The following is a 23,747-nucleotide window of genomic DNA, read 5'->3' as shown; positions in this document are numbered from 1 at the left end:
AATAAAATCCCAGACTCAATGCGAGGGAATAGCGATAAAAATAACACGATTTTAACTTATCAGAAATTGGATACATCGGATTACACAGTTTCTGATAAGCTGAAATTGTGTAATTTCTATCGCTATCGCTATTCCCTCGCATTGTGTCTGGAACTTAAGTCCGACAAGTCCGGCGGATATACTTCACGCACGATTAATTATACAAGTTAGGTAAGGGTTAGATACCGTGACAGTTAAGACCATCCCCCTGAAAACCGATATCGCAATGGCAGGCATAGGTCGTCTGGAGATTCAGGCAGGACGCATTAGTATGACACTTGTGGCCCTTCGCGCAGTAGTCCACCCCTGGTTAAATTGGATTAGCCATGCAAATACGGAGGTTAGACGATTTGATTAGCGATCTAGCGATTTTAGACAGAAAATTGTCGCTCGATTTGACATCGGTAACCCTCCCATACGTGTGTAATGGACATTGTACTAGCACTAAATTAATTAGATAACAGAGAGTAACAAACTCTCATGAATTAAAGTTACCTTATTCTATTTAAACTAATATAAATATTTCTCTTAATATAACTGTTAGTTTATGATGAGCATGATATGATATATGCGTATTTATTTAAGACCAGCAGAAAGGAAGAAGACTTGAAAGTCGCCAGAAAAGAAATTCCATGCATGAGAGGGTTAGAGTGTTGTTAGTGATACGCAAGTTATGCGAATTGCGCTTTCTTTACTGTTCCGCAAAGCTTTGTTGTTTTTTTTTATGCTTGTCCCATTCTTTCAATCTCGATATTATAACGTGCTTTATTCAAAATTTCAAAATCCGCTAAATTTTAATGTCTGAAAATGAAAAATTTTATAATGTCCCTTTATTTTTACAACGAGAGTTTATGTTTTATAAAAAAGATACTCTGTTGACGAAACTATCAACTGGCTGTTTACAACCGACTTGTATATCTAATATACAAGTATAAAACTTCAAATGTCTTGTCGTTTTGAAAATATGAATTTGAAATCGTTAATATATTTATTACCACGTATAGCTTTCCAAACATGAAAACGTACCTGGGCAAAACTTGCAACATTCCTCTGCCACGCTGAGTTGCTCACTGGGTGGACACGGCAGTGGTGGACATTTGGTGTCAGTGTCGATTCTCGTGCAGGTGAAGCTACCGTCGTAGCAGTTGCACTCGACGCACTGCTTCGGCGAGACCCTTTCGCCGTGATCGTAAATTACGCCATGCAAGTAACATTGTCCTGTGAAGGCGAATATGAATGGCGAGATAAGTAACATGAGGCACGAGACGGAAGCGGACGACTGAACGCGAAACACGCTACGTCAGCTAATCGGTCAGTTGCGTGCGTGAAAGTAAGGGAATAGATTCGCGTAAAAGCGCTGTATTAGAATAATCGAAAGAGTTATTCTCTCCAAGGTGCCAAGAATTTATGCTACGTTCCAAAAGCAAGAAATGTATGAAATATGAATGATAAGCTGAGCAAAAGACAAGATTCCTAGATGTTATGAATCCTAGAATCTTGCCAAAGCTTTAAAAATAAATGGTTTAGAAGTCAATGGTTTAATAAAAGCTTCTTTTTGTTAAAAATTACCACAAATTATAGAGTGTTAAGGAAATATATTTGTGAATTGTGATATGAAAGGATGAGAAAAATAAAAGTATAATATTTCACTTACTGAGACAAATCGGGCAACATTGTCCCTCAGGAATGATGGGATTCTTGCAAGTGACCGGAGTGCAGAACGTAGGTTTACACTCGACCTCACCGTGAAGACAGGAACAATGTTGACAACCCTTTGACCACGATTCGCCGTCATCGTGGATAGTACCATTCACCCTACAGGACTTTTGGCACTCGCACTCCTCCACTTTATTTATCCTGCCCTCTGCAGCGGCTAGCTGAAAGGAAGGATATCCATGAATAATTTGTCTTATTTATATTTTATTGATAAAAGGCAGCAATGTGTTTATTACAAGAATAATTCTTAAAAAGTTGACGATTACTGAAGAACAGTCTGTAAACAAACATTAAACATAAACTATAAAGAAACATTCCATATAATTATACCATAAAATTATAGCAATACATATACCCATGTAATTTACATTTAATTTATATTGATCTCATAGCTTCGACATAAGAATCTGTGTAAACGTACAAATTACTCACCCTACGAGTCAATTCATTGAGATTGTGCATTAGTTGTTCCACAGTATTCTGTAATATCGAAAATTGACCGCAAGTGGGACAAGATGAGTCGAGCTGAGGACACTGGGAAAGATAACCGTGAGGTCCTGCTATTAACTTGACGTCCTGTAAAGCACCCTGTAGTGCAAAAATGATACAGAAAGCTTAGTTCGAGATGTGCAACCATCGTGTGTATTAAGAGAAATATGTTTCAATTAAATCAAATAAAAATTTGGTTATGTTTTTACTGATAAAAATTAAATTAGCAGAAATAAATTCTAAGTATTATTCTAGTATTCAAATTTTATAATTAAATGGTATTGACTTTAAATAAAAAAGAAATAGATACGAGAACAATACGAGAAGACTTATGTTGCGACTTGAAGAGTAAAACGTGCGGCTTCACCTTGAAGAGAAAGTGCCTGACGTTCCTCTGTCCTACCCAGAGTTGGAGCTGCGGCAGGGTGAAATTGGTATCGGGTGGACCAGGTCTCAGCAGTCGCCTGTACAAAGGGTGACAGTCGACTAGCAGCTCGACCTGCGAGCCGCTTATGCTCAGGGCGACCCTGTGCCAGGCGCCATCGGCTAATCGGAAAGGAAACGCCTCGACGTGTACGGTTCCGTCGCGGCGTGATACATAATGAAGTCGAAGCTCGTCCTTGCGTCCGCTGCTCTGCAGCTCCAAATACCTAACGCACATTGCATTCTATTTATTGCTGATTCAATTATTGCCAACTTACATGACTATCCAGAATTTAATCTAAAGCTATCATAAAATGTGATATATGATATTCTGATATATAATTAAATGTTATTATTTTAAACTGGAGTAAAGAACTATAAACTTAAGTCTTATAGTTACGTCTTTTAATACCATTTGATATCTATCGTAAACTCTCTTTCTGTTTATTATTTTATTATTAATATCATAATAATTACAATAATAATTCTGAAATTTTTTATTAAGAGCATCATTCTAATTTACGTTATAATCTGAATTTACGTATCAAGACATTTAAATTAGCTACCGCCACTAATGAGCTGTAGTTACAGGCAACGCGTAATTAGGTTTGAGAAATTTATTGGCCTTTAAGAAGCTTATTGAGTTCTATATTAGTTATAGTTGCGGCACGTTAATACATGCCATGCAATATATATGAGCGTAAGTCTATCCAATTTGTGTCAGCTAGGCGAAAACAGGTAGATCGTATTATCGAAGTACTGACGAAGGATGCAGTATTGAGTTGAGTGCTCCTTCATTTTCGCTCGACAATTGACATACTAACTTCTTTTACAGCCGATGCATACAAAGTTATACAGCAGAGAAGCAATTTTTAACAAAGCGACGAGACGAGAAACAAAATGTATATGTACAATTGTTGCCTGACAATCTCGCCACGGCGATATTATTCAACAATAAAAGTGTTTTATTGTCGAGTAATAATTCTTTATCCTAATTATATGTACCGAGTAATGTAGACATCATTATTTCGAATATAAACGACAGCGGAATTATTGTACTGTATGCATTAGAGTATGATGTCATCAAATTGTAAATGCAGAATATTCCACAGTTATTCGATATGTATTTCGATCGTATTTCACTTGTAATTTCTAATAGTCTATAAAAGTATTTTGATCATCTCATATTTCACGTATAAATATGTATTTATATTTTGTGATATATTTATTAAATAATATACCCGAAAGATTTCTCTCCTCCACACAGTTTATACTACTTTAGCGTTTGAAATAGGTCACAACTCGTAGTTTGTTCTAAGTCCGAAATTCCTAGACGGCATTGCAAAGTGTTGCGGAGCGAATGGGAAGAAATTTTTCGGTATTTTATACCTATTGTTCCCGTGTGCAAAGGCGACGATCGTCCCAGAATTGGCCTCCTCTTGACGCAGCGCGGCTGCTATAGTGAATTCCGGAACCCGCCGGAGTAGCGCGGCCGCCCGTTCGAAGTTCTCCTCGTTCAGTCGGAGCTCCCTCTCCTCGCCTGGAAGTAGTAAAACACAATGATCAGTGCGGCAAGACGGCTGACTAGGCTCCGCAATTCTTAACTGTATATTTAATACAGCACTTTTCTCGTAGGAATCTGTATATCTAGCATATTCAATTCTTTCTAGTTCTTTCAAGTATTTTCTAGTATTTTCAAGTTCCATCCTGTGATCCTTAAATTAGACATATTCAAACGAGAATACAAAGGTATTCTGTATAGCTTTTACGTCATTAAATATGTATATATGAAGATTTTTGGATGTTGAATGTATTCTAGCGATCTATAAGAAGGCCTGTCGCATGCCGTGCTTGAAATCGATGCGGAGCTGATTTGAATTTTTAACCTGGCTGCTTTCAGGTAAGGTTGAACCTTCCGGAAGGCGGTCTGCCTCGAATTTAGAGCACGGCTAGCAACCATTATTTACGAAGCAATATTATGGCAGAGGATATACTTCTCAGTCGCGATAGTGAGAGAGGCGATATTGAAAAATAATGAAGAATTAATCAAGAATACATGAGTTCTTGGAAAATATTTTAGTCGAAGTTGCATATTTATAGTTCTGTTCACTTTGAAATTTATTGACAGAGAGTTCGTGTATTATTCATGTAATATAATTCAATGCTAAGAATTAATTATTCAGGATACCGCTCTTTAACAATAAATAAATATCTTCTTGGACAGAAATATATAAAATATTGTCTATATATTAATATTTTTTTTCACTTAATACTTTTCTTATTATTTTTCATTTAATTTGAAATTTAAATATTCACCAAAGTGTATTAATGTTATGTATGAGTATTAATAATATATATTTAATTAATTATTCAGTTTCAATTTATTTGATATATATTTTTTTCACAGTATCGAGAAAATTTTACTGAAACTTTTTATTATGCCATATTTTCTTTAATCAATAAGTAATGGAGTAAATAACAAGAGAATTCCATCCATGATGTAGCGAAAAATAACAACACTTTCAGTATTACGTAAAATGTCATGTGTTAAAACGGAACAATCGTTTACTGGTTGTAGTAATGCGAAAACTGAACTATCGACTCGGCGATGGACAGTAGAGTACAGCGATGTAGGCCACCTCGAATTTTTGGAGAGTAGTTAGTCGCAGATTCTCTGCGCAACCGTTACGTAATCGTATTGACGCGAAAATTTTATTGTTTGTAACTTCTGGATCTAAATTTCTGTTCACGAAAACACGTTCAACAAAATGAACAATCCGATAGCGGAATCACAAGTGGCCAGTAAGCAAAATATTCTATGAATATATTATATAATCGTTCTTTTAATATCGTTTTATACAACTTTATACAATTCACATACGTTAATAATAATAGAAAGCTATAATATATAATTATTTGTTGCAGGCAAGATTAAGACCAATGTAATATAATTATATAATTAAATATATAATGTATTTATTACATAATTATATGATAAATGAAAATGTTATAAACTTATTTTATTCGTCATAATTGTCATAAATAATTTGCATTTTAAAACATCTCAGAATGCAATTTACATGTTAAATATCTAAAGATTTACAAAAATAAAATTTATGTTTAATAGATATGTAATAGAAATAGCCAATCTAGCAGACATTACAAGTATTCTATTTCTTCTCGCGGATATAAATATATATATATATATATATATATATATATAATATATATATAATATAATATAATATATTATAACGTATAATTGTAACGTATAATTCTATTATTACCGAAGCACGTGATGTGCAAATCGATCATAGATATATTTTGTATTGCATATTCAATTAACACGTCGCGTCCGAATGGTTGCTGCTTGTCCGAGTAGCTATCCATTAGACAGATTAATACGGCCATTTGGCAAATTACACCGCAAATAAGCCACTGCAATCGACAATCCTACTCTCCGTTTATCGTGGTTTCAATATCATCATCATTAAGCGAATCGTATAATGTGTCACGTACAAACGAGAAATCCCGCAGTTGCGCACATATAATTATAGGAATGTAATAGAAAATATCTTTCGGAATTGGGATTTTAAATTTACTAACTTCATCTCTTTTTTTTTCAATTAGATTGCATCTGCGGATACAATTAAACCTAATAATTAAATTTTAAATCTCACTGTCGTTTATCAAATAAATCTACAGATTTAAATTAAAAATTTTAAAATAATTTCTTTTCGAGACTTTTGCCTTTATTTTGTAGATGAAGATTCAACGGTCCATTTTCGATTTTAACGCGGCGAAATGCTTGATTTTTTCTTTTTTTATGAAAAAGGATCCTGTCCAAATAAGGGACACCTCATTACACGACTGCCGCATGTAAAATGCAGTGCCGCTGGCCGGCTTCTCGCGACGCAAAGTGCGCTTCGAATTTCAGATACAGCGCCGGTGTGCACAGAGTAACCGGACACCCGACCGATAATAAAACGTCGGTGCCTTTCTGCGCGTGGGTCTCGCCACCTACGACGACGGGCCGAAGGGCCGCCGATCCGCGGCTACGACGTCGTCGAGCAATTACGTACGCGCACGCTTAATTATAATGTAATACCACCGGTCTAGGCGACCGAAGGAGAAAGGTAGGCCGACCAGCGAGAAAACACCCCTACCGAGCGCTGCTCGCTCGTCTCGAAGAAAATCGTTCCGCGCGAATTGGCACGCACGAGCCAACCCTTGCACTCGAACTGACACGGGCAGAAACCATAATTTGACCGTGAAATTTTGTTTTCGCTACGCGAAGACTGGTTGCAGTTTCGAACAGCGGAAAAATGATCGTTTCCTGTAGGGTAGTTAGTCAGGGTTATTTACCCTTTATATATTTGTGCGTTGTGGGAACAAGCAAAGCATTCGAAATGCTTACGTAGAACAAAGTTAACAAATTTCCCGTTTTCAATTTCAATAAAATAAAGAATGAACATAAATTAAAAAATGAAGTAGATAATCTTGATGTTTCTATAATATTTTCTGATATTCAAGTTGAGCTATCATAATGTTAGAAAACATTTATTTTCTTCTTTCCATTAAAAGTCATAAATTAATAGTAAAAAAAAGTTCGATCTTTAATTTTCATTATTCACGTGATCAAATTTTTATATTATTATCATTAATATAATGTCATTCTTTTATAAGTCAGGGCAACCTATAAAAGTTACAAGTAATCGATAATAAACATAGTCTAAACGTGACAACGCAAAATTCGCGTGTCTCGATTTGATCAATTTATAATAGCATCATAAAATATTTATATAACGATTAAATCTCTCTCGTACTCTATTTTTCTCTTTCTTCTTTTTCTCTCTCATCTTCTACGTTTTAATCGCAAAAATTAAATAAGTATCAAAGAGAAATATTTATTGCTGCGAAACATTATTTTGTTTGGGGTACCACAAAGAGCAGTTAATAAAAAAACTTTGCCAGCTTGGTGATAAATAAAATATGAGGATTCGTGTCAGAATCTCGTAGTTACTTCAATCGAATTGCCGAAATCATCAAATCGTGAACTATCCCTTATCTAAGCAGCACAAAAGAGGGTCGGTAGATCCTATTTTCTAAGTTCAGAGAAAACTCCGACACGTGTCGCTGTATATCATTTTCCTTTGTCCTGCAGCAAATACTTGTTAAGATCCAACGGTTCATACGAGATAAATCTAATCCTAAAGAAATTTCTCTTCCCTATGTGTTCATCCAGAATAATCGAAGTGGGGACTTATTGCATGCGACAGCGAAAGATAATAAAAATGTACAGGAAATAGCGAATATTTCTTCGTTGCTGTCAGTTTTGTTTTCAGTAGATAAAATCAGAATTTTTTTCAGAAACTTGATCTAGTTTGCAATAGAACGATTTTTAATTATGAATCTTAGAATTAAATTATTAATATTGCAATTTTTTTTGAGTTCAGTTTTGTAAACTTTTATTAATCATTAAGAGTATTATTATATATTAGTATAATCGCTTTTCAAGTTCAATTTAAAGTACAAGATAATTCAAATAATTTTATTTTTATCTTCAACAGGATGCTTTTATCTTTATTAGGATATCAATCTTATCTCATTTATTAACTAAAGAGTTAAATTATCATTCTCAAATTGCGATATAAATATAGTCTTTCATCGATCGTCAGTTTTTGAATCAGACCTCGGGGGAATTAAAGCAAACATTTACGACGTAGGCAGAGAAAAGAAACTGTATTACGATTATATCTGGTAACCCTCTAATTTGTGGGGAGGAGGGGGGGGGGAGACAAAAAATTGTGCGTGCAAGAGCGAACGGAAAGAGACGGCTGGAGAGTAGGAGTAGGAGCGTCAAGGACTCGCAGACGATATGGAGAACAAAAAATGGACTCCCCCTTACATTCTCGATGTTGCGAACCACGAAGAGTCTGTCTAACTTCCACGAAAGTACCCTGTGAGGGATATAGCTCGAAGAAGGGCGTCGGTGTAATTGAAATTTCTTTCGGGGAAACCCTACTCCCGCGGCACTTCAACCCCCCCTGCTTTCAGGCCCGCTTTCCGCGGCCGTTGCACTGCCGCCCACACACCCACGTGGCTTGGACACCATCCGCCGCTGAAGGGCGTGGGGATGCCCCGATATAATTGGATACACCATGTTACGGGGTTGAATAGACGACGTGCTCGTCGATGTGAAGGGTCGTCTATTTAACACACAGGAACGTCATTTAACTCCTTCAAACACGATCAATTTCACAAAGCGTTGTATACACATTCTGCGTTGACATGAAAAAATAAGTATAAAATTAAATAATAAAAAACGTAACAATAATTAATAATTATTATTTATTACGTTATACATCAGCCGCGTACTATTTTCAAATGAATTTATTTGGCTGTCGAAAATGCTGTGAAATTGGCAACTTTCTGAAATTCGAGGAAAGAATCGATACTCGTCATAGGGGAATACCCTCTTGGCGTCTGCGAGCAGAGACGACGCGTAGGCGGTGCTATCAAACTGACCTTTCGCAATATCGATTAATCGCACGTTGCATAACCAGCGTCGTGTAATGAGAGGCACATGTATCCGTCAAGAGGCAATGTTGCTTGTCGTTCACCATTTTTCAAGGTACTAATTTTGGAACAAGATTCTTCATTGACTTGTAAATTAATCCTAAATCTTGCAATCCGTTATACTGCTACACGATAAAACACACTTTGTATTTGCGTTAAAATCGGTCCTCGTTATAATTTCTGTGTTAAATTTTTAATATATCCAAGTGTTAATTTGTGTTATTTAAATATTTTGTTAAATTGATATACATTTCTTGATACTAAAATAACATAATTTATGCAAGTAAACAAATAACGTAAAAACAATATTTTTAAAACAGTATTTTTAAAATTCTAAGATAATTGAACAAAATGTATTAACTTGATATATTATAAATGTTAATTTTATTGATGAAATATGTTTCCACCATTTGCTTTAAATTATGTCAATGTTATATTTTTGTATTAATTTTTTACGTGTTATTTTTGTGTGATTTCAAAATATATTTATTTAATTAACACAAAAATTTGAATAGATCATTTAGGACATAAAATGTCTTAAATTTAATACAAATTTTCTAACTATATACCATACATGGCATCAAATGTAAAAAATATGAAATTTATCTAGAAAGTACATACATATAGAAATATATTCAACATTTTTTAAGTTATTATAATAATAAACTTTTTAAAATAATGTTATAATATAAAATATAATATCATTACAATATAAAATCAGATACGGAAATATCTTTAATAAGAATTCATATTTCAAGATAATTTGTTTCGCGCGTATTTTATCATCTTTCATATTCTCAATTTAATTTCTGAGGTGAATTTCGTGGCAAAGCTTCGTGGAATATAATGGAGATAAGTCTTGTAAGTTATAACTCAGAGAATGCAATCATCGTCTTCACAAGACATAATAATTGCAATGTGTGCTATATGAGGACTGAGAGGAGAATCGCTCGCGTAAAGAAAGCCCCGATGATATGCAAATTAAGGGAGTATTCAGGTTAAGAGAGCATTATCGAAGTGGCAGCTTCGTGTACGAGTTATGATTTATCGTGTAATATACATATATTGTAGCTTTGAAGGAGTGTATCAAATAAAAGGCTTTATTTCCTCTTACGTCTGTATAGTAATACAACAAGCATAACATGTTTTAATCAATTTTTTACTATTTCGACTATATTCTCAAAATAATAACATTTTAAGTCCAATTTCTAAAATTGTATTTCTTCTAACTTCTAATAAAACTTCCTGTTGAGAAATTAAATTGTCTGCTGAAATTGAATTAGAATCCGTAGAAGAAAAAGCAATGGTTGATTCTTTTTGCAGAATATTGTTCATCAAAATAAAAATATTAAAATAAAAATCACTATTTTCCAAGAATTCTTTTATCAATCATTTACATCAATGATAATGTATGCGCGCAATCTTTTTTAAGGATTATTTTCAGAGGATCATTTAAAAAAATAAGTAAAATTTTTCTGGCTGCGTAATGTTTATTTAGTTTGTGTAAAATAGAAAATATAATTTTATATTTTTGGCTATAAGTCAGTGAGCCGCTGATCTGGTCTATACAATGATTTTTCTTTTAAGATTTCGTGAATTGAATCGAAAATAATAAAGTTGACTTACCCTGAAGATAATAGGCTGGTCTCAATCTAACCAGACCTGGCACCTGCGTAACTCCCTGTCGAGTAGTATTATGAAGCTGCAGGGCTGTTAATAGATCTATACCTCCTCCAGGATCACTTCCTGTTCTTGTTTTCGCGCCGAGGACTATGGTAGTTCCTTCTGTGACCGAAGATATCCCCATCTCTTCTTCTTTCGTCGTTCCAGACACTGAAACAATTAATTTAAAATATTTGTTTATTGTTCATACAACAGTCATTTGACTATTGTTTATCATATAAAAAGTCACTGTAAATTTAATTGAGAGAGTATTGGTGATAAAATGGATAGTCGAAGTGAGGATATAACAATACATGAATGGCTAAACAGTTTATAAATACAAAAATTGAACAATGAAATCGTAACTATTAATTTTTTTATATTTTCTCACTTATTTATATTACGGCTACGCAAAAATTTCTCATGCAAACCAAATTTCAAATGGCAATCAATTATGTTAAAGATGACGTTGAAGACGATACTTTCTTTCCACAACTTCTGCGTTCTGTATTGGCCGACAAAATTGTGTCCAATGCGCAATTTATCTTTATGCAATAAAAAAATTTTTAATTTATCTTGTTCATCAATAATTATTGTGCTCTAATTTTCTTCTTTCCGATTTCGTTTTCGATTACATTCGTTAGCAAGAGAAGATCCCTCAATAAAATTAATCTCTTGAAGAAACTGCAATCAATCTTTTATCGGATCAAATCAAGAAGCTAAAGATAAGGCAAAGGAAGAAGAAATAGAAGAAGAAAATCATCATAGACGACGTAGACTTCTCGAAACGGTGGTATTGATCGACTCTTCAGTCGACGCTCGTTATCGGCGTTTCCGTGCTTTTCCCCGTTCCATGAAGCCTTCAACCCCTTCCGCGAAACTGTCCGTCCCGTAAACAGTCTGTTTTATCTATCGCATCTCTCTCTCTCTCTCTCTCTCTCTCTCTCTCTCTCTCTCCTCTCCCTCTCCCTCTTTCTCTATATAGTGAAATCCATTCTGCCTTTGTCGCGTCGACTTCACGTTGATAATGATTGAAGTCCTGTAGAAAAAAGTTTGCTGGTCTGTCCGCTTGCTGTCTGGGCGAACAATCCCTCGATTGGACTGGTTACTTTCGCGATGAGCGACAACCCTTGACTTTTGGTTACGTGAGACACACGCTTGCCAAACCTGATCTTTCCTTTTGACAAGGTGATTGGTGGAGAGAGAACGCTAATGGACAGGATGGATAAAACTGATACGAATTTGATATGTCATATTTATAACAAAGTATTCTATATCAATGAGAATTGGAAAAAGTTCTTTTATCTAATTTTTTTATCTTTTTAAATTCTTTTAAATAATATCTAGATATATATTTTTTATTTTTCTATACAAAATTCCGTTAGTCTAAAAAAATTTATTTTCTCAAAATTCTTTTCATAAAAGATTCAAAGAATATATTTGTAAAAGAAATATTAATGGAACTGCGAAAATTATTGTTATTTCTATCATGTAGAATAAGTCTAATATATTTCTATAGCTTCGTTTTTAATAATTTTTTTAGTTTAATTTCATTAAAACAATTAAAATAACAATATATTTAAATTTAGTAGATACATTGTTGGTTGCTAGTATAAAATCGATTAAACATTAATAATAATGAAAATATGAATACTTTTTCCAATATCAAATGTGATCCAATTATAACTTTTTCTAATAATTTAAAAATTAAGAACTCGTATCCTTTCTGGATAATAGAAATGAATTAATAAAATGACGATGTCGCAGAGATCGGCGAGGGTTTTACAATCGATTACATTCATTTTAATAATGTCGGAAGAAAGAAGTAGAAATGCGAAGAAAATGTAGAGTTAATGAATAAATCAGAACATAAACAGCATTGGCAACATTCCCCGCCAACAGGAAGGCGTACGTCTAAGAGTATAATTTGCTTAAATGCAGTCATTGAAATCTAGAATGATATTTTTAGCCCATGCTAAGAAAACATCAGGCAGGTGTCTGTAAGCAGATTCACGCCGATCATTTCGCGTCCTCAAAGTTTATTTATGCACATATGCTTCTCTTTGAACACTGCAGAGATTCATACATCGCTAGAGGCAAACACATTATACATTAAACTAATGTTCCTCTACACTCTACACTATAAACGATAGATTCAATTTCTTACGAAAATAATCTGATAATACATGTTCTTATTCTTCGATTGAATACAGTAAACTTTCTTAAGAGAGAAGCTAATATATGATAATATGATAATTATACCTAACTGAATCAAATATTTTCGTGCAACATTAATTAAGTTGATTAATTTGATAATTATAATTTATGAATTTTTTAATAATGTTACAACAAAAGCTCATGTTACATTATAATTTATTTATTCTATAAATAAAGTGAGCCAAAGTGAGCAATATGTTGTAAGTGCTATTTTAAAAAATTTTTTAAAAAGAATAAACTTATTCTCTTGAAAACTACTCACTTAAAAAAAATCTGCAAAAAATGCCATAATAATTGAAGATATGAGTAATCAATTTCTACAGATATTTTTAATTAAGTAATTTATTCTAATTTTAGAAAAAATTGTATTAAAATTGTTAAAATTTTAAATCGTTATAATGTATCTAAATCAAAATGCAAGTCAAAACATTGTAAAGCCACATAAAAAAAAGTGCCAATTACACTCACAACATTTTGAATTACATTGCTCATTTTTCTTCGTTTATAGTTGCACTTTCCAAGTCAAATATTAGTATGTAACAGAACACAGCACTTACAACTCGTACAATAAAACGCACTTTCATAATTTTGACACTTATAACATTGTGTCGTGGCACAAATATCTTTATGTTAAAATATATAATGTGGATTCAAGAGAGTTTTATATATATATTAAATATATATATATTAGGTGTTGGAATTAATTCGTAGCGTTTTTTAATGAAAGAATGTTATTTATTTCACATGAGCATTAAAAAATACATTAATGAAAGTACTTCCCATCACTTGTAAAACGCTACGAATTAATTCCAACACTTAATATATATATATATATATATATATATATATAATACGGTTGTTATATTGCGAAATTTCAATGTTAATTAGTTTTAAGATGATTTTATGCATGAATGCTCTAAATTCGTGTCGGTTTCCTTTAATTATACGATATACGTGCAAAGAGAAGCCTTAGAAGAGAGCTTCCTTCTTCCTTTCATCTTATGTTCATAAAAAGAAAAAGACACGCACTTTAGATCCCAAAGGCTTTGGCGACATTCATCAACCAAATCGTCTAGCAAATTAATATACTCCGATTGAATTTCGTTGTCCATACCTAACCATCTGTTTATCGATCCTAATATCTCTAATTTCCGTTTATCGACGTCTTTGTTACATTTTGGATTTTTTAATTATTTTTCTTTAATATAATAATCTAATATCATGATCACAATCTAGTACATTAATAACATCTGAATAGAATTGGAAATTAAATTGTATTGTTTTTCTATTAAAGAAATAAATTATTTTTACTTTTTATGTATCTGAGAATAGAACATTTTAGTCTCATATCGCATCATATTTTAATCGTATTTTTAGCCTCATTAATAATTTTAAAAATAATTTGAAAAATATCTTTTTTTAGTAATACTGTATTATTTGTTTTTTTATAACATTGATAAAATTGTTGTAATTTTTTATTAACCGAAGTTAGAAATGTAGCAGTAATATGATTGCACAAGAAACAGATACGTAAGAGATTCGGTGCTAGAAAACGCGTAAATGTCTCCTAAGACGGGATGACGTTGAGTGAAGGATGAAACGGAACAGTGGCAGACTGCCGGGCGTCGCGACGCCGGTATCGAACCGTACGCGGCATTATCATCAAATTCGCGAGAGAGAGAAGGCGAAAGAGTGAGGGAGAACGCATGACACGTGGTGTCTCTCCTGGCACGGCTGTCACCGTTACATTTTCTGGCATTCATGACTATTACAATTATATCGATAAGACGGCAAGTCGAGCAACATCATCGTTCGCGTCATAACGAAAATTTAAATTTCTCAAAGATTTCTTAAAAATACTTTTGCGCTATATATCGAATCACGCATTGCGCGATATAAAAATTAAAAATTATTATTCTACAAATATTTATAATTCCCAAGGACGAAAATTTAATTTATAATATTTATTTAGAGATATAAAATTCCAAATGAAAAATTAAACTCGATCAAGATAGATCACGTAGTGCAATTATTATGTTTTTATTTTTGTCTATACGTACACGTAAGCATGTTTAATATTTCATGCCGAGGGCAATTCTATCTTTATCACGCCATTCGACATCGGGTCATTAAATCGCACCGGCTGATCGTCGCATGCCGTGTCTTTCATTCACGACGACGATGAAGCGAGGCAGTACCGAATGCCAGAGACTGTATGTGCTCGTTCGAATCGATAACACGCGACGGTCAAGCCTCGCGGAAACCAACCCGTCCTCGTACGACACACGATTCATCGATCGACACCTTCCGTTCCTCTGCGACCTCCGGCTCCCTCGACACGAGACTCGCGGCCGACTCCTCGAGGGGGTCGCAGCCCCCGGAAACGCGGAAGCTTAGAATCGGCAAAACAACCCGGGGAACACCGAGACGTGCATTTCGTCAGCTACGCACGAGCGCACATTGTCGAAATGTTCATTCTTCCGTGTTTTCTGTGTTACAAGACTTCGTGAACTTTTTCACGTTGAAAACATCGCCGTTGGAATTTACGTACAACGATGGGATCTCCTGATTCTTTCATCTCTTAGAAAAACAACGTGTCGATGACAAGCAATACAAATGATTTAATGATATGGAATTGTGGTTATGCGAAATTTTATAGAGATCATATTACCCATATTTTTTTCTTTTTTTTGGCCTGATTAAATTGATGACCAATGAAATCTAACTATAATAGTAAATATGTGTGTGTATGTGTGTGTGCAATTGTTTTATAAATAATTCTAGTTTCTAAAAAAATCGTAAAAGTAAAATTGAAAATTCATAAATATATTAATAAAACAAAAATTATGCTATAATTTTGATATTATTAAGCAGAAGTACTCACGTTTAGAGACACCTTTTATTTTTCTATGCTTAACTGACCTGTTACTATTGTTAACGAGGAGAAACCAAGATGATACTCTTTTCAGTAGGGTTGAGAAAAAACATGTTTTAAACAGTTTAAAACATGCTTAATTGATGTTTTCAATACGTTTTAAATGTTTTTTTTCTAGTACTGTTTAAAGCATATTTGAAGCATTAAAAACATATTTAAAAAGAAACACATGTTTTATTCTTTAAAAAAAAAATTACTAACCCTGCTTTTACAAGAGATGACATACTTATTTCATAATTGTATCATAATTGTATGCTTGTTTTTTAACTTCTTATATTACTTGTTATATAACGGATGCAATTCAAAATAAATACCACGCATTTAGCGTTCAGGCTCTTTGCGCTTAGTAAAACAAAATTATAATAAAAGAAGTAAATCCGTTAAGATTCAGCTCGTCCATTATTTTCACGACCCCATTCTATCCTCTAGTCCACTTCGAGAACATCAATGATGTATATCGTGTGTCGCTTATCGCGACAAACCGTGATCGATCGCGGCGAAATCTGACCTTTGCTGCCATCGAGAGAATTCGCGATAGACTGGCTTCGATATCGGGGATTCTTCGATCGTAAGCCAGAAATCGCCTGACCGGCCGCGGCCGGGCGATGGTATTTCGTGGCATCAACGTAAAAAAGTGACGTCTGGTCTTACACGAGCCATCGCCATGCGACGTCCACCACGTTCGATTTTCCCAGCAGTGGATCGTCGAATTTTGCCGGCACGATATATGCGACCGCCTCGCGCGTGCTCGTTCGATCATCAAACGGTCAAGGTTACGTTCTCTAGTTGGTCGACGACTCACCTCACGCTAGAGTAACCCCTTTTCCTGCGATATTTTCCTTTTTTCGCGTCACGGAAAGCGAGAGTGAGAAAAAAATCTCACAAGAAAAGGCAAAAAAGGATTTCCGCAATTCTAGAGCTTCCAACTCTTGAATTTTCGCAAGTCGATAGGTTGCGCTTCTTAAATTTCATTTTAAATAACATTTTCTTTAAATTTTAAATTATTTTACAAATATATTTACCTTCTATTAAACTAACAGATTTGTTCGGTATAATGTCCTTTGCATACAGTTTTCACGATACGTTATATTTACATGCGACTGTTGATCAATCGTGAAACAATGTGGTTTCGTGTTGCGATCAGTTTCCGCGTAATTCAATTTCGCATTAAATCTAATTGCATTCACGGCATCATTTTGATGTGAAACGCCCGCGGTTACTGCCGCGGCGTCGTCGACGAGGCCGCCTGTAATGAGACCAATCCGCAGTAATCGCTTTTGCAGCCTCATAAAAAGCCACAACGAATCACCCAAAGGCCAATTTCTCCCTCAATCATGATTCTTTTGCGCCGCGACTGCTTGATACATTTATATATAGAATCATCATTTGTCACAATTCATTTCGTTTTTATATGTAATATTGATGAGAACATATTAGAAAGTAAAAATTGGTTTTTCTATGATATGTGTGTGAAAGGAATAATACCACGATTGTGTTTAAGGAAGGAAAATATTTTGAATTATAAATTAAATAGAAAACGCAACGGAATTCGCAGGATGCATTACGATACATTCTCAGAAGAAAGCACGCGACGTTATGTATGCAGGTATAACTTGGCATAAGCTCATCTATGCTTGTCTAATGCTCAATATTTCAACAGCTGAGAAATCTGTCACGTCTATCCAATATAGTGCATATATCTAGTGATATCAAGTAGTAGGGGGTACATGAACATGTCATACAGCTGTCACGCTGGACAGTATAAGAATATAGTCTAGCAATCTACAATATTTACGTTTCGAACTATGCGTATTTAAAGCTAATTATCGAATTATCTAGCGTCTAATATTTCGCAATTGAAAATATTATTCAATCTTAATCCTATCGGCGTTTATTAGAAAGGAGAGTAATCGACGTGACGCAATGCGGATGCTGGACATATATCAGTTCAGTTTGCGGCTCGGATTATGCGATTGTGTATTGAAATTTATATGGCGGATTATACACAAGACAGGATAAACGTAAAGCGTAACATCCACGATAAAGGGGAGGCCTAAATCCTCTGTTACGGCACACACGCGACCCCTTTATTAATACGACTGCCATAACGTTCACCATAACGACCAAGTAACAGAATATTATAAATAAGCTATATAACGCGTGAATTTTATTATCGTACGAATTGCTATTTAACACGCGCTGAAGACACAACTATTCGCCACGTCGCATTGATCTAATCTCTGCGCGATGACGTAATTGTTATATCTAATACGTATACACGTTATATAATACATAGGGTAACTCCGGTATATATCAAAAACTTAATTTTTTTTTATAGACCGACATCTATCAGAAACTTAATTTATTAAGTATTATTTATTATATTTAAAGTAAACAAACTATATCAATAAAAACTTTGTACTGTCTACTACAATGAAAAAAAATATTAGAAATCCGAAATATTTATAACGTATAAAAAACCACCGCACAAGTTATAGTTTGTGATATTTAATTATCATTACATTAATTAAAACATTAAACGTTTCGGCCACAATCTGGCCATCTTCAGTAAATTCATAACATTCTTAAAACGCAGAGTTACATATAGTTGACATTAAATTCAACCGTCGTATGTTGTAATTATATAAACGTTCTTTCATATGTGAAGATGCTTCGTACAATAATGTTACAACGCCAATTGTCATATCACGAAAAGTGTAGAACGAAAATTTCCAGATTCTAATTTAAACAAATTTATGTATCATTAATATCTTCTAATCGGAATATGTAAAAATAGAATCGTTACCTGTTTTACAGCAAAAAAATATAATGATGAATCTCAAGTACATCCTTTCTCAAGCACAAATAAAAATTTGTCGTGACATTGTATGTTGTTATTTGTCATATCATATATTTTGCCACTATTTATATATATGAGTCAAAAATTTAGAAAGTTCTAGAATTATTTATTAAATGAGAGAGAGATCTTTCTTAAGAAGAGGCAGATAAACATCAGGCAAACCTTCCGTGTCACTTTGCTTATTGATACCACTTGTTTGGTCTTTTATATGTATCATTTCAGAAATTCTTCTTTTTATTAATGATTATTCTGTGTCTAAAATTCTTATGTTATCCCAATCCAATTCATGCATCTCATTCAACTGGTGACGTGAAACCACTGATATCTCGGAAGTGGATTTTCTTATGTCAGCCTTATTCTTTTATACGAGTTTTTAATTTCCTTTTTGTTTGGCCAACATAAGAACATATTAAAAAATAAACTTTTTGAAATCCTTGCATTTTTGCCGTACATCTTATAGGGGGAAGGGAGCTATGTACGGCTCATGAAAAATTTACAAATAATATAAATAAGACGTAAAATCACACAATAACTTATAAAATGTGTTTATAAAGTTTTATCAAGGAATAAGAATGATAAATATGTATAGGAAGTAATAATATGTATAATAAATAATAATTACAATCTTCCTACATATACAGGGTTGGCCATATTCGACGGAAAGATGTTTTTTTTTTTCAATCATGGAAAAGAGATGTTAGATCGAATAACGACGTTTCCCATGATTGAAAAAAAAAACATCTTTCCGTCGAATATGGCCAACCCTGTATACAAGTGTTGTAACATGAGGTATATATTTCATATAATACATCTATTGCATTTAGTGCACTGAATTCAATCTGCGCACTTTGTATGTTTTGGGCATAAATCCCTAAAAATGCCATATATCCCAAATAGGTAATACAAGATAACAAACTAAATAAAGAATACGAAAACAAAGCATTTATATTTTGCAACATACTTTACTGTTCCACTACACGTATGTATCACAAAATAACCACTAAGTCTTTTACACCCCCTACAGTAACCATTTTATAATTAGATTATAATTTATGATGGCATTACAGTGACACAAATCGATTCAACTCACAATAATTTCATTAATATTAACAGTAAGAAGTTGAAATCATAACACAATACTAATATAATATAATGGCATGTAACAGAGTAGTTACGGGAAAATTACCCCCACTCCTATTTTTTCTGACTTTTGCGGTGTAAATCCCAGGCAATTATCCGGCGTATTTGCCGGAGTTACCCTACGTTTACAAAGGAAAATTAATGTTAAAATTTATATTTAATATCAGTAAATTTATATTCAATCTTAATCAATAATCTTATTTTATAAGAATTCAGATAAAGTTATTTTGACGAAAAATGGCAACGAATGACTTGTTACGGGAATTTAGCTAATTAGAGAGATAGTTAATCGAAACTATTTTTCTACTTTAGGAATTTTTTTTTAAAGGATTGTAGATTTTCTTGCGATAAATATAGATATTCTTTTACTACAAGTTTAAGATATAAGTTTATATTCAATATTAATAAATTTATATTCACTACCAATAAATATTTCATAAAAATTTTTTTAGTTGATAAGATGGTCAGTATTTTTTGTTAATTAAAGTTGTATTTTTTCTTTTTAAGAACCTTTAAAGAAATACAGGTGCATTTTTTACGATACTCAAATTCATTCTCTAGTCTAGTAGAAAAAATAACCAAGAAGATTCGCTATCGCGTTATGCATATACACATCGACGCGAGAGAATTCCAGCTGCCTTGGCTCAAATAATCTTACTGAGATAAGCATATATGTCTGAATAAGGGTGTAATGGAGAAATCAGTGCTACGTCCGCGTCGTCTCGAATAATGACGTTAACGCGCTGCGTCAATGTTTGACGATACTCCGAGCCGACTGCTCGTTTGTCTAAAGAGATTAGGCTATTTTTCACGCTCTCTTGCGTGAACATCCTAGTCAGTCAGGTGCCGTAACTGCGGCGCGAGAATATCTAAATCTGCCCTGTTCTATTCTTAAGAGGTGCCGCCGCAATTCTCTCCGCTTCTCCAGCTCGATCGGTTTTCCACGACGGCGAATTCGGTGTTCTTTATGCCGCGTCGAAGACTCATTTTCTAGAAAAAAACTATTCATCAGCTCATTTTTCTTCTGGTATAATAATTTTAACGGGACATCGGTGCTTTTATGCAGAAACATAGACTTTATTCAAGAAGTCGCAGACATCACATGGATTCCGTTCAGTTTAATGTTTAAATTTAATATACAGAGAATTTTATTTATTTACTATCGTGAACACATTTTACGGTATATTTATACAGTATTAAAGATGTAAGAACACAGTAACATTATTTGCGTCGCGAAAATTTAAAATCAAAGGAGAAATATTAATATTTTAGTACTGTGGAAATATTGCATGCATCTCTATCGGATTACTCGATCAGTAATTGAATACGCGTCACGGAATGATTTACTTCTATATAAACAGGTGAGATGTAAAATCATAATTATTTTGCATTATTTTTACACGTGATTTTTGCATTATTTTTACACGTGTCAGTTCTTAATGCATTAAAATATTTAAACGCCAATCGCGAAATGCAGAGCCACTAAACAATTTATGTACGTTCCACCGCAAAATCATCCCCTACATGTCAGCTATTGATTAAGCTTCATCAAGCTGGGAATATTTATTAGTACATTCACAGATATTTCGAATTATCGACAAATAAATTAGCAAGTAATTTTACATATTCAAGAATTGATATGATAATATTATTATAATTATTTCTTTAAGTTTTTCAGAATATTTAATTCCCAAATTAATCAAGTAATGTGTCATTAAACGTTCATGTAATACAAGCAGCGCATTCGATATAATAAATTATTTATTAATACTATATATGCCTTAATATGTTTAATTTAATCGGACTAACCTTCGCAAGAAAACAGGTACCATTAAGAAAGAAGTCAATATGTTTAAAAATTTATGAATGAAACGGCTATATTATTTCAACAGCTTATATTGGCGTCGATTGTCCCATTCCAGTCACGTGTATCTTCTAAATTAGCTAGGTAAGCCTAAGGAATCAAAATTCAATAAGGATTATGTATCACGGAAACGACCCCTTTAATCCCTACTTAATTAAAGAGGTGATCGCAAGGCAGTGGCTGTAGGATTCGCTTATATCATTTCTCAATTCTCGACGTAACAGGGAAATAATCCCGTACTATGTTTATTATTGTTCAGCTCCTATATGATTGGTCTATTTCCAGTTTGATCATTAAATTATGCAATAAAAATAAAAATAGAAATAACTATGGGAAATCAGAGAACCAGCTTATTTACTCGTGCAGCTTATTTATACGCGAAATTTGATTCTGGAAATTCTCCGCAAATATCTTAAAGAATACGAACTGAATGCTATTAACACATTATTTCCGGGATACGCTGAGAATTGAAAAATGATATAAGCGAATCATACGACCATTACCTTACGACCATCCCTTTAATTAAGTAGGGATTAAAGGGGTCGTTTCCATGATACATAATCCTTATCGAATTTCGATTGATGTTTCTTCTAAATGTCACATACAAAATTGTTTTTTGTAACACAAATTATAAAATGAACACTAAATTGTTCAAAAGTTTTTTTTTCTGGTCATTTGGTCCTGCTAGCTTGATTAATATGTCTCTGTTTAAAGGGAATAAAACACGAATCGCAAAAGATGCATTTTCCGATAATAATGTTACTATTATAAGCCGTTATTTACCACGGTAAAGCGCGGGTGTGTTATGAAACTAGTGAAGGATTAAGGTATCAGATTTTGCGATGGATTACAACAAAAAGGGAAAGGAGCAAATAAGAGGGTGGCAGGAAAAAATGGGAATAGGACGCGTTTCTTAAGCAATAAATCACACGCGAGTTTTACGAGTCCTCAACTACTATTTTTGCGACAATTCGTGAGCCGGCTGCAATGCTGTTGCTTTATGAGACGAGATTCGCGAGACAGCCTCCGTGACATGCTTTCGAAATGATGATTTGTCACAAAACACCCACGCCTATGTGCCCCCATAATGTAAATATCTCTTTGACATCGTCTTGCAATCACATTGTCGAGTTGTATGAGTATAGATTTATGATGTGATATGTCACAGATTTTTAGGTTGATAGGTCAACACACTCATCGCTATTCAATATTTCTGTGCCACTGTCGTATGACATATTCCGTTGTCTCTTACTTTATATGCTATAACTTTTTTATGAAGATACATATATTTGCTTGTTACCATTATATTTCTTAATGTCGGGAGATTGAAAACAAAATTAATTCATTTTTATGCGATATTTTTAGACAATACCCAATATATTGCCAAGGACCTCTATAACCTGGCATTGAAAGGCTAGAAATCTCGAATGGTGGTGACAAGTTTTATCTGTATTTTTATTATATTGTATAAAAATTGTGACTCTTTCGTACCCTCATTTTTTCTGTACGATGCTCTTTAAGTCTCTCATTAAATTCAAAGTTTTTGGTGCGTTTCCTCTTTAACGATTAGGTGGTTTCAAGCGAGGGAGATTTAACACCCTAAATTTCTGCTGAATTTATCAGGATCGTCCCTAGGATTAGTAGTCCTTTTATCGGTAGTAGCAAGTTGGTACATCATGGTTCGTCGCGATCAGATTGGATGGAGTCGTCGTTGATTTGACGAATCGCGACGATCTATATTCTAGTATGTCAGGTGCATACGACGGTGTAATTTGTTGCCGCTGTTGCGGTTCCTGTCGCGGACACGGTAACGATATCGTAAA

At 33.7% G+C, this 23,747-nt stretch overlaps 1 protein-coding gene across 2 annotated transcripts in view; it reads right to left on the bottom strand.

Annotated features, from left to right (window-relative positions):
- LOC105152406 (protein kinase C-binding protein NELL1) overlaps positions 1 to 23,747 on the bottom strand; it is a 72,690-nt gene that overhangs the window by 11,777 nt on the left and 37,166 nt on the right. For both annotated transcript variants that reach the window (XM_011066677.2, XM_011066676.2), the window contains exons 2-8: positions 10,873 to 11,079; positions 4,057 to 4,207; positions 2,612 to 2,894; positions 2,188 to 2,343; positions 1,694 to 1,916; positions 1,066 to 1,257; positions 226 to 345 (exon numbers count right to left, since the gene is read on the bottom strand). In XM_011066677.2, the coding sequence (XP_011064979.2) occupies positions 226 to 345; positions 1,066 to 1,257; positions 1,694 to 1,916; positions 2,188 to 2,343; positions 2,612 to 2,894; positions 4,057 to 4,207; positions 10,873 to 11,079 (1,332 nt within the window). The remainder of the gene's footprint in view (positions 1 to 225; positions 346 to 1,065; positions 1,258 to 1,693; positions 1,917 to 2,187; positions 2,344 to 2,611; positions 2,895 to 4,056; positions 4,208 to 10,872; positions 11,080 to 23,747) is intronic.

The sequence above is a fragment of the Acromyrmex echinatior genome, chromosome 4 (assembly GCF_024713525.1).
Source record: "Acromyrmex echinatior isolate Ae372 chromosome 4, ASM2471352v2, whole genome shotgun sequence".
NCBI classification, from domain to species: Eukaryota; Metazoa; Arthropoda; class Insecta; order Hymenoptera; family Formicidae; genus Acromyrmex; species Acromyrmex echinatior.
This window is presented reverse-complemented; position numbering and strand designations above follow the sequence as displayed.